Genomic DNA, 12,163 nt, shown 5'->3' with positions numbered 1-12,163 from the left:
GTAGTCTCATCTATTGTAGCAAGAAATATTTATTTCTAAGTGGAATATAATTATGGAGAACACTAAGCTAATTAGTAGTTTCAGTGTGTGTACAGTATGCTAAAAATTGGTATCTGAATGAGAGAGGGGAAGGGAAAAAATGCTGTTCAGCACAATCTGAAGAAAGACTTTATTGTTAGTGTCACTTGATAAACCAAACCATGCTTGTGTATAAAATGTGATTTTTGTTTCTACAGGATCCCTAAATTACTTTCCTAGGCTCTGTAGCTGTGAGCTTTGAGTACTTTTGAAACCTGATAATGAGGTGTTCTCAAAACAGTAGTAGGTTAAGTTGGGATAGGAAAAGACTGGTATCAGTCATGATAAAATAACATTGATAGTTTCAGTACAGTACAAACTTGCTATTACCTCAGCTCTTCAGGACATTTTTCATGTTTGAATAACCTGTTGCCTTGGTTTGGCAATGAAACTTATCACTTAATGTTTTTTCACTCTTGCCTTTGCACTCCCTTTTCCAACTTTTTCTTACAATTTACCTTTATTTTTCTTCTGAAATAACAAGGGTAAGAGTGAAAAAAACATTTTCTCTTTTCATCTTCTTTCCTCTTCCAAATAGTACTCTAATTGTTTGGCTAGAAAATAAAAACATATGTTTGTTGTTACCGCTGTAGGTTTTCAAATTCTATTATGCCATTCCAGTGTATAAAAATCAAATCTCAACATTCTTAGTGACTAAATATTGGCAGTACTGTCTGTATGCAGATGCTGGAAGGAGATCTGGAACAGATTATCAACTAACTTTTAGAAATAGAGCATGTACCATTAATATTTCCTATAAAAGTGAATGTTTTATATTGGCATCTTAACTGAAAAACTCTATGTAGAAGTTAAGGGGTGGAAGAATATCCTGTTTTGTCTACTCATTAGAACTACTAACTAGCCTACGCTGCTGAAACATTGTCTTAAATTCTATCATACTTTCTTGTAGCTGAACAGTGATAACAGCAAACCCCTTTTTCTGGAATGCAGCAGAATTTCTTTGTATAGGGATAACAGCAACAATCCCACTTGCTTGTGAAGAGGAGAGGGGATAGTAAGTCTGAGTTCACTGCATGCTATTTGTGTGCAACTACTTGATTAGTAAACAGTGCTCCCAACATCTTTTTGCTCTTCCAAAGCTGTGGGTCATAGATGTAGTTCCCTCTCAGAAATGGATTTCAGGGAATTTATTGTAAAAGAACTAGAAGAGCTATTTCATGCTGTTAACAGGGTTCATTATGTGTGCTTGGTCCAGATCTAAGTTGTTTTTTTTTTTTGTTTAAAAACATTCCACTGAAGCTCTATTTCTTTTTAGATTTGTGCTCTTTTGTTCTGTGTTCGGGGTGTTAAAATTTACTTACTGCTATCTCAGTCAATGGAATAGTTGTTTTTACTAGTGAATATGCATCTTTAGATTAGTTTGCAAGTTTGACTGCTTCCAGAAATTTAATCTTGCACCCTTAATTTATATACACCCTCTAGATTAGTACTGGGATCAGCTAAAATAATCATATTTGGTAGAGCTTTGTATACTGTTTGCAAATGGCTAAATGGTATGTAATACAATACAGACTGAAATTTTGAGGCATATTTTGAAGCCTCCATGAAGTTGAAACAGAGAGATGGTTTTGTGCTGCATGTTTTTCAGTATTTGAGTTTGAATTCTGTCCTTTGACTCCACATATTCTAATCCCTGTAAACTGAATTACTGAAATTTTCAGATGGGGACAGTAAAAAGAAACCCCGATGTCCCAGAAAAACCCTGGATTTACTGTTGGTTATAGAATGATAACAATTAAGCTTGCTTGCTCAAGCTTGATGTTCTTAGCACTGTGTTTATTATAGCTTTGTCGACTCAGCATAAATTGTAGCTTATTTGCCTCTTTCTATACGAGTATGTCATAGAGCTCTGTGCAAGTTACTGTTGCATAATTTTTGATGTGTGTCATTTGCTGAACAGTAACTATAAATTCGGGGGAATTTTAAATAAGATGAACTGTTTAATAAACAGCAAATACAGGAAAGTATTTTTCATTAATATTACAGTAATTTTAACCTTAAAGAAAATGTAAATCACTTATAGTTCAAATATTGTAATTATACATTAGGATGTTGATTAAGTTTAAACTAGATTAGAATTGCATTTTTTCATTACTTCAGATTCTTAAGCTTATTCTGGGTATAGCTTCTCTACCCCTCAAAACACTTTCTGTGAAGAGTAAAGTTAATGACATCCACTTAATGAGTTAAGGCATAAACTCGAAGTGCAGAAAACCTTGTAAATTTCCATTTATATAGTCTGAGCTTATGGTAAATGTTTGAAGTGCAGAGTAGATTAAAAAAGGTTAGAATTGTTGAGAATCAGGCTGACTAGTTCTCCCTGTTAAATCTGCCTTTCTTTCTCAGACTGCTATCTGGCACAGAGAAATTGCAGTTTTGGAGTGATGAACAACTGGAGAAATTTGGTCTCTAAGTCTTGATAGAATGCTGAGTTTAAAGTAAAACTATATATGTAAAACTACAAAGTAAAACTATAACATACATATATTACATACCGTTTAAGAAATAACTATATTTCTGTTAAAAAAGGAATATTTTTAAAAGAAAAACATTATTCCCCTGCCAACTGCAATATTGTGAAGAGATACTTAGGTTTCATCTCAATGATAAAAGTTAGAGTCTGTTAGTTAGCTTATATGCATGAAAAAAGTACCTGACAGGTGGCATAAACTGAGACTTAATTTTGTGGATGAAGGCGACTGTGAAAAGAGGTTCATGGGAATGTATTCTTTCCATCTAAATTTGAGATTTTTCAGTTGGAGGAAAACTATATAAGGCTCAAACCTGAACTGTTAGGACTTAAATAAACCTGTGTTAAGAAAAGTGAACTTGCATAATGCAAACACTTTAGTCAGAACAGTGGTTGTAAACCTCTTACATGCAAACCATTGTTATCCCTATATATGGCAACGTTGCTTTTGTGAAGCTTTCTTGCTTTCTCTTTTTCCTAATATTTGTACTGTGGCACCTGTTCATCTCAAATTTATTTGAATTGACCTGTGCTGGTGTCTTAGAATTATTAGCTAAAGTTCCTAATATATTGCAATTATCTGCTCTGTGCTATACCTTTCAACATATTTTACATAATCCAGTAGACTTTCAAATGGAACTGAAGGAAGAATTTGTCTTACAGAGTCTATAGCATTTGTGATAAATTGGCCAGAATGTACAAAGCTTGACCTTGAAATTCTAAATTGATGTGAAGCTGTAATTTTAATCTGGAACTTGCTAAAGAAATACCTGAAAAAAATAATATTCCAGTTTTAGGTATAAGTATATTGAAGTTTAGTTCATATTATCTATCATTCCTTTTCAGTGTTCTTATGCTTTCCTCTATGTATAAGTTAAGTGCTGAGATGTATTCTATACTTGGCATTTATGAACTGACATCTTAAAGGTGGTGACCTGTAGAGGTGTGATAATTGATTGTAGCAGCTATGACAGCTAGTTGTAACAGTAGGCTATCAAAGAGGGGACTAATTTTGACAGAAGATCTTAGGTTGAAGCTTTAACAGTTAGTGTAACTTTATGAAAGATATTAAAAGACTTTTTAAAATCTCTTAGAACTTTGATGGAATAATTTGTTAGTATTCTTAAGACTTTTTACTTTGTAAATGAATACTGTATACATGTGTGTGATGTGAGTGTACTCATTTTTCTAATGTTTTATGTGATCTAAAATTGTGGGAAAGTTATAATTTTACTAGTTTTGCAGGTGTTGTCTTTTGCTTTTGTAAGTATTAAAGCTAATACCAGATTACTATTTGCAGGTGAAGCAGTCTTCAATCAAATCTCAATTTGCGTGTACATATAAAAATAAGTTGAGTGAAATAAAGGGTCAGCATTTTCGTAGCAGTAGCCAAATTCCAACCTGCATACATCCTGCACCAAAGCATCATTTAAATGTTGGAGATCTTACAGGTAAGCTGTAGTAGGTTTCAATAAATTAATCTGGTAGCTAACCTTTTAAATTAGCTTTGTTACCAAACAAGGTTTGAGTAAAACTAAAGTATTCAAATATTTTCATTAAAAAAAGAGTTTTCTCATTTCTCTGTGTATGCTGCGACCAGCTAAATGTCTTTGCATAAAAATTGTAATGTCAATACTTTGAAAATACAAATGTTAGAAAAAATATATATTACTGTTATATTGAAGTAAAAAAAATTGATACATTTTACATATATTACATAATGTTTCTTATTTTACAGAAGTAAGCTAAGTGAAATTACTGTTTTTGCCATTAAAAAAGGAAAAAGATAGCTTTACTCCACTACAAACTGAATCATATAAATAATTTCTAGGCCTTAAGCATCCCTTCCAATATCTTAGTTATAGACCCACCTTCCTAAGTTATTTGTTATTACAAGTTTTTGAGCAATGCCATTTAAAATTGACGGTTTTGTTTTACTGCTAAAGTATTAGTTTTGATTAAAAGTCACATGACAGCCCTCTGATAGAAGATGAATAATCCCAGGTAGCTTCTTATTTCTTCACATATGTTTTTGATATTCTTACATGACAGAAGGTATGAATTCATGTCTTGATGTACCAGTACTTGGAACTATTTCTGAAAATGTTCACCAGACTAGAAGTTATACAGAAATGGGAAAGCTGAGCTGTCAGCCAAGAAACAAGAACTCCAAGAATGAACAGATGGATTTGAATAATGACGAAGTAATCTGTAATAAGGAAAGTGAACCATCTTTGCAAAAAAAGGCTAAAAGACCTAAGACTTCAAACAACCCTCAGATGGAGCTGGACAGCAAAATTGGTGGAAAAAGAAAACACAGTAAAACAGCAAGAGATAATAAATTGATCGCTGGTCAGGCAAAATTAACTCACTTTTTTCGACTGTAAACTTTGTATGTTTTGACATATGTGGTACAAACACTGGTCCAGAAGTTGTAAAATTTTGTAAGGAAAAGGATGAATTGCATTTAATTGCTTCCTTTCATACTCAAATTTGAAATATTTTTTGTGTAATAGACAAATACTTACACTCTGGATTATGCAGAAGTATTTTATTTTTTGATAACAATTCATCATTAGTAATTACAGCTATGTTCCTTTTTGGTAATGAATTATGTTTCCCTTCATAATGCAATGGGAAAGTATTTTTAGATGCATATGTATAACCTAAACTATACACTGTTTACACTAAACCACAGAATTTTGAAATACATTAAATTCATAATAAAATGCTTAAGCTTCAATGAAGGTGGTGTAGATCAGTAGTTTTCAGACTTGCCAACAAGGTCGATAGACTCTTCCCAGCATACATCTGAGCACTACGGGGGGGAAAAAAAATTCAAAAAAATTAAATTATCAAAGAACAAGAATTCTTTATGGCCTCTTGAAATATTAATTTAACAAAATTAACAAATGCTTCATCCCCTGAGCACCCTTTCTCAATAGACATGGTTTTTCTAAATGAACCTTTATCAAATTGTTATATAGACATTGCATTATACTTTATCAGAACGATACAATTTTTGTGTAAAAATGAAAATCTACTTACTGTCAAAATCTCTTCTTCCTATAGGGAATTTAGCTGAATTTTCTTCATCTGCAGTCTCTCTTTCCTGTATTGATTCAATATTTTGAATTTCAGTGTCAGCTGGAAAAGCCACAGCTCCCTTCAGTGCAAGATAAGGTAGTTCCTTTCTACCTAAGTTGATTGGTATAACATGATTTAAGAAATCACGTCTGGAACCCATGTCCTGTTTTAAGGGAAAACATGAGTAGCATTTTATCTTCAGTGTCAGTTGTGTTTACTTTTTATACTTGACATTTTATACTTAACACTTCATAATCCAAGTAGCTTATCTTTCAAAATAATATTTGAAAAGTAGTGACCTGCATTACCGTTTTGGCTGAAATGAATTTATGATAAAGAACATGATAAAAATATTAGTCTTATATTTGCTGAAGTTAAAAACCTGTTGCTACATTTAGGGACATGCTGAATAAAACATAAATATAGGCTTTTTTCCCCCACAAATTTTGGCCACATATATAGTTCTGTAAAAATCAGATTTTTTTTTTTATTCAACTGTACAATTTACACACTTAAAATCTTGGAATTAGATGCTTAAAATTGCAAAATTATTCTTAACTATAGTTTGTGAAACTATTATTTTTGTGTATTCACCAGGTTATTGCTTTAAATTATTGGTGTGTTTTTTCTAAAGGGCTGTATAGCGAAATTCCCTTTTGCAATTGAGCCAAAAAGTAAAACTGAAAACTCACCAAAACCCTCATGTTCCTGTCATCCCCTTCATCCAAAACACTGCTGTCCTCAGTCTCATAATGCTTCAGGAAAGGTATAGCTCTTCTATTTGCAGTTCTATCTCCATTTCGAAGACTTTTCCCTAGATTTAATGTGGTTAGCAACATATCCTCGTCTTCTACCTTTTGCAGAGATTTTGAAACTGAGAGTAGAAAACCTTGAGAAAAAAGAGAGAGAGAGAGAATTAACATGTATGATGAGATACACATTCTTTAGTCACTTAATGCTTGCATAGAAGTTAAGCAGTTAAGAAAGCTTTTCCAGTTGTAAATTAATACATTCTCCGAGTCCACTTTATATATTTTACAGATTGAATGGGAACTACTTCAATCGCTGATGAGTTCAATCATCTTCAAATGATTTATATTAAGGAGTAACCTTTTTCTATAATCCTTCTAATCCCATCTGTTGTTTAGAACTACTCAAACATTTCTTTAGCATGGATAATTTGTTTCTTTGTGTGTTTTAGAACAGCACAGATTAATTCCTTTTGATGTTTTGGTGTCCATTTGTGGTGTTTATAAAGCTTTACCTCCAGTTAAAGCAATCTAAGAAAAGGAAATAATCTACATAAGTAAGCAGGACTGTTGTAGAAGTGTTACCTATCTTAGTTTTTGATCTGATTTATTGAAGAGTTGAAAAGCTTGAAATTTAACAATAGATTAGTCAGCTACTGCTAGAGCTGCAATCTTTAATTTATTTTTTGGACGTCCATTATGTCATGTTACCTTACTCAGAGCTTATATCTAGAAATCCTTATTAATACCTAAGTAATTACTTTTTTCTGCATTTTCTTTCTGAAAATGGACCCTTCCCATCTATAAATATCATATAGTCAGATATGCTTGTTAAGAATATAGAAAGAAAGGTAAATATCCTGCTAATCAATGTAAGCTACTAGGAAATTGCCCAGACCAACTAAGCAGAAGGAGTATTGGTTCTCCATCTTTTTTTCTGCACTGTGCCCACCAAGCTACTTTATCACTCCCTTCCTCAGCAGGGGAAGGAGGGGAGAAAAAAAAAAAACAGTCCATATGTAACTCTATTAAGGTGTTCCAAATTGATCAATAAAATGGAAAATAGAAGGATGATTCCTCAAACTATTAGCTTTTTAATAAAGTAAAAAGTAGTGGTGATGGTGAACCTGCTGTATAAAAGCTAGACTAGTAAGTAAAAACCGAGTAACAATTATAGGTATTGACCTGTTGACTGCAGTAGATTACAATGAAATTTTATCCACTGTTAGATTAAATACAAATTTGTAAGCAGAGCATCTTATTCATATCATAATCCAAGGAATAGTTTTAGACTTTGGAGTATGGATGAAATCCTTACCTCATTTTGTAAGCACTATTAACCTTAGACTGCCTTTAGAAGGCTTTGCTTACATCTGCCAGAATGCCTGGCAGTCTTTTTAGACTGTTTGGTTTTTCTTCAGTCAACTCTACTCCATCAAACAAACTATCTTTGGGGCAGGTTGACCCTGGCTAATTGCCAGATGCTCACCAACCCCTTGTCAGCTGAACAGGGGAAGGAAAATATTAAGAAAGGTACCTGGGTCAAGATAAGGACAGGGAGAAATCACTCACTAAATACTGGCAAAACAAAGTTGACTTGGAAAAAATTAATTTACCACACACTGGTTTTATTGGCAATAAAGAGAAAATAAAAACAAATCTTAAATCATCTTCTACTCCCCTCTACCTTCTTCCTGTGCTCAGCTTCACTCCTGATTTTTCACAGGGGGAGCAGTGACTGGGGATTGCTGACAGTACATCACACACTGTCTTTGCTGCTCCTTCCTCCTCTGAGGGAGGACTCCTCATTCTCTTCCCCTGCTCCAGCATGGGCTCCCTCTCACAGGGCGGTGTCCTCCACCAGGTTCTCCAGTGTGACTCCTTCCCATGGGTGCAGTTCTTCACCAAATCTTCTAGGGTTGGTGCCCAACAGGGTCAGAAGGCCTGCCAGCAAACCTCCTCCAGCTTGGGCTCCCCTTTCCATAAGACCACAGGTTCTGGCAGGAGCCTGCTCCAGTGTGACTTCCCACAGGGTCATAGCCTTTTGAAGGTGGATACATTTGAAGGATCAAATGTATCCACCTGTTCCAGAATAGGGTCCTCATCAAGTTGCCGGTGACTTACCTGCTCCACCATCTTCCTCCATGGGCTGCAGGGCAATCTCTGCTCTGGTGCCTGGAGCACCTCCTCTCCCTCCTTCACTGACCTTGGTCTTTGCAGAGTTGTTCCTCCCACATTCTCACCCCTCTCTCCAGATGATATTGCTGTTGTGTGCTAACTTTTTCTCCTTCTATCTTATCCCAAAGGCGGTATCACTATTTCTCATGGGCTTGGCCTATGGTGGGTCTGTCTTAGAGCCAGCCAGCATTGGCTCTGTCAGATCTAGGAGGAGCTTCTGGCAGCTTCTCACAGAAGTCACCCCTGCAGACCTCCCCACTACCAAAACCTTGCTGCATAAACTCAATGCAGTTTTACATGTCCACCTGCTGTGGTTCAGCCCCAGGCAGTGACTGAGCACCATGTGTTGCTCATTCACCCCTCCCTGGGAGGGGAAACAAAGACCCCTGGGTTGGGATAAGGACCATTTACTGACAAGCAATGCAAAAGGGGAGCTACAACAGAGCCTCTGACGGAATACACAGGGTTGGGGGAGCACTTTATTCACCTGATGGGGTGATAACATAGAGCAGTGACCAACCTGAAGCCCAAGTGCACTTGGACTGCCCTGGAGCTGTACAGATCCACCCCTCCCTGGCCAGCGCCCTCTATGGGGGCATGATGTCATGTGGTGTAGAAAACAGCCTAGGTGAGCTCAGCTCACCTGTGCTGTCTGATTGGGGAAGTTTACTTCATCCTGGCCAGAACCAGGGCACCATCTTTACACTTACTTTCATGTTCTGTAAAAACAGTTTGAATTGTTCTGCTACAATTCCTGTGATTTCTACTCTTTACTTTTTACTGTTCATACAGTTTTGAGTGCTGAAGGAGGTGGTTTAATTAGAAATATTGCCTCTTGAAAGTTCTTAAGTGCTACTGGAACCGTTAATGGGTCAAACCCTCTAAATGCCAATGAATACTACTGCTGATACACAATAATTGTAAGGCCAGCCATGGCTTGTGCTGAGAGGAGTGGAAGTTCTGCTATTTGCAACTTTATTTGAAAGATGACTGGGTAAGGTAAAGGAATGTTATTACGAATATTATCACAGGTCACATCCATGAATTCTACTGAAGATGTATTTGTGTGTTTGTATAATGGATAGTTAGTATGGATTCTCTTAGTGACCAGAATCCTCTGGGTCTGTTTGCGTGGTGAGAGGTGGCATACTGCTCACATATGGCTGTTAGATGAAGGAATCCAACTCTACCTCAATTCCTTTTCACAGACCAGGTGTGCAGTATATCAGCACTTTGTAAAAATCCAAACACTTGATTGTTTTTTACCTGATTTTTTAATCAGTAATGTTAATTTTTATTTAGTCAGATTTTACATTTCATTCCCTTTTTAAAAGAATAGCATCTTGGTCTGGGTTGTTTCTACTGATGTTTTGTTCTTATGACAGTACAAGCTACAGGTTTTAAGAATCTTGTTTCTTGTGAAGCAAAAACTTTGCATTAAGTCCACAGAGTATTTTTACACCCACTGCTTTGGATGTGAGGTACATTCTTGAAATTAACACAAAGGTCAGAGGTGTTACAAGAAGTTATGATGCCTAAAAAGAATGCAGAAATGCTCTAGTATACTTTTTGTGCGATAAACTGATTCACAGATGTAAGGCTTGGGTCTGGCTTTCTCCTCCTGGGTCCTAGCATGGGAAATCAAATATATTTTCATTCTTTTATTGTGAAGTGAAATTCAAAACCTACAAAGGACCCGCCTGGTATTTATTTCATTTACCATACCTGTGCTTGATTCTGACTATTCTACTTTTCTGCTATTCCTGTGGTATTGTCTGTGGTGTTCAGAACTTTAAAATATTTGTGATCTCTTAGTTACAGCAGTAGGTCATTATTGCAATGCCTGTGATTGTTATCCATGATTTAGGAATGAAATTATGATTTAGTGACTCATGTATTCTTGCAGTGCTTTCTCTTGACTGTAATCTATGCCAGCAATCTAGACAAATTCTACCCACTTCTGTTCTACCTATCACAATCAGATGTTTTTCATCCCAAGCATGAGTCTTGTGTGTAACTGAAACATCTCTCTCAGACTCAGAGGAAGAGGAGTTCTAGCCTGTTAATCATACAGTTTCTACACTGTATTATCTTTGTCTGCAGATGAGATTGTGCTACAGTTGATATAAAAAAGTATAACCAGATACTTAAAAAAGTTTCAAGAGTTACTACACAGAATGGCAGTCACACTGGATATTCACTAGTAGATGTCCAGGAGAAATCGCATACGTTTTGGGATGTATTATGTCCCTCTATGCCAGCATGCCTTGTAATTCCCATAAATGTGGGCATTTTGGAGCCAGAAAGATTACTCTGGCAGATGTCTGCTTCTTTAGTGTTGACAATCCAGATGGGTGGATTGCTGTTATCCAGTGCTTTCAGCAAGCTTTGGACAAGTCTGTAAACACTGGCGCCAGGATTGTTAACTGTGGCAGCAGTCCACTGGACAGATGAGCATCAAGGTCTACGAAGATCAATGCCACAAGATAAAGAATTACACAAAACTAGTTAATTAGAAGCAAAAGCAACCTGTTTTTAAATTATCTCATTCTAGTTATGAACTAATGCTGTTTTAATCAGGGATATCTTTCATAGAAGATAGCACTGTTGTCAGTAAAATATCAATAATTCTTTGCATTGATGTAGATTTGCCTTAGCCAGATTTACATTTTGTAGACTCAGTTAATTTCCCGGGTTAGCCTCCTGTATTCCTCTGTTTAGGACTTCTTTAGCGTACGTCATACTTTGAATATTAAGAGTAATTTTTCTCAAGGGAAAGCAACATCAGCTATCTTTGGGAAACATACTGTTGAAATGAGTTTTGCCAAACATTATGACTTTAACTTGGTTGTTTGTTTAGAAGCCAAGCTTTGGATAAAAGTACTGTTTGCAGTTGAATTTACTCTGTATTGCCATGTTGGGGGATGCTGTCTGCCATTCCTAGTTGTATCTCCACTGGTTCACATTCAAAGAATAATTAGTTGCTGACAGTGTGTCTGATTCTCTGAGATGTTATCAGCATACATCCCGTAACATGCCCTGTCTTCGTTTTTGCTGTCCCTACCTACTACAGATATTGAGTTGTAACTTTTAAGAGAGTGAGGGTTCCCTGCTCTTTATACTGTACATGTAGATATGAGGCAGCTGAGTATGCATGATATACGTCTGTGTGTGTATATATATATATATATGAGATCTTCCATTTTTTAGATGGAATGTATGCACAAAGAATGGAAGAACTACAGATCTGGATGACTCATTCCTACTTTTCATGGATTGTCATTACTTTTGGATATGTAGTGGTGTTCTATTCAGGATCTGAACTTTGTTCCTTGCCATCTACTGAACCCTTGGTTACGGTATCACATTTCAAACCAACTTGCCCCCTTGCCCTTCAAAATAACTGGCCTATTAAAAAACAAACAAAAAAACCCAACCCCAAAACCAAGCAAGCAAACAAACAAAAAAGCAAAAGGAAAGAAAATCTGAATAAAGTCTTAATTAGTATTATGTAGGAGTAAAATCTCATCTATGTTTTTGAAAACTGCTTTTCTTGGCCAAAATGGAAGACAAAGATTGC

The 12,163-nt window shown here is 35.7% G+C and overlaps 2 protein-coding genes across 2 annotated transcripts in view; one reads left to right on the top strand and one right to left on the bottom strand.

Annotated features, from left to right (window-relative positions):
* PARPBP (PARP1 binding protein) overlaps positions 1–4,956 on the top strand; it is a gene marked incomplete at both ends in the record, with an annotated part of 48,899 nt that extends 43,943 nt beyond the window's left edge. Inside the window, 2 exons of the mRNA XM_084261122.1 lie at positions 3,870–4,020; positions 4,622–4,956. Coding sequence (XP_084117248.1) covers positions 3,870–4,020; positions 4,622–4,956 — 486 coding nt within the window. The remainder of the gene's footprint in view (positions 1–3,869; positions 4,021–4,621) is intronic.
* Positions 4,957–5,337: 381 nt separating this feature from the next.
* PMCH (pro-melanin concentrating hormone) lies at positions 5,338–6,597 on the bottom strand (the record flags this gene model as incomplete). The annotated part of the gene is made up of 3 exons (XM_084279076.1): positions 5,338–5,387; positions 5,618–5,819; positions 6,349–6,597. 3 exons carry the CDS (start codon positions 6,595–6,597, stop codon positions 5,338–5,340), a joined length of 501 nt encoding a protein of 166 aa, XP_084135202.1.
* Positions 6,598–12,163: the final 5,566 nt, after the last annotated feature.

This window comes from Gallinula chloropus, assembly GCF_964237585.1.
Source record: "Gallinula chloropus genome assembly, chromosome: 1".
In the NCBI taxonomy this organism is placed as follows: domain Eukaryota; kingdom Metazoa; phylum Chordata; class Aves; order Gruiformes; family Rallidae; genus Gallinula; species Gallinula chloropus.
The sequence above is the reverse complement of the archived record's forward strand: the minus strand, read 5'-3'. Positions and strand labels throughout refer to the sequence as shown.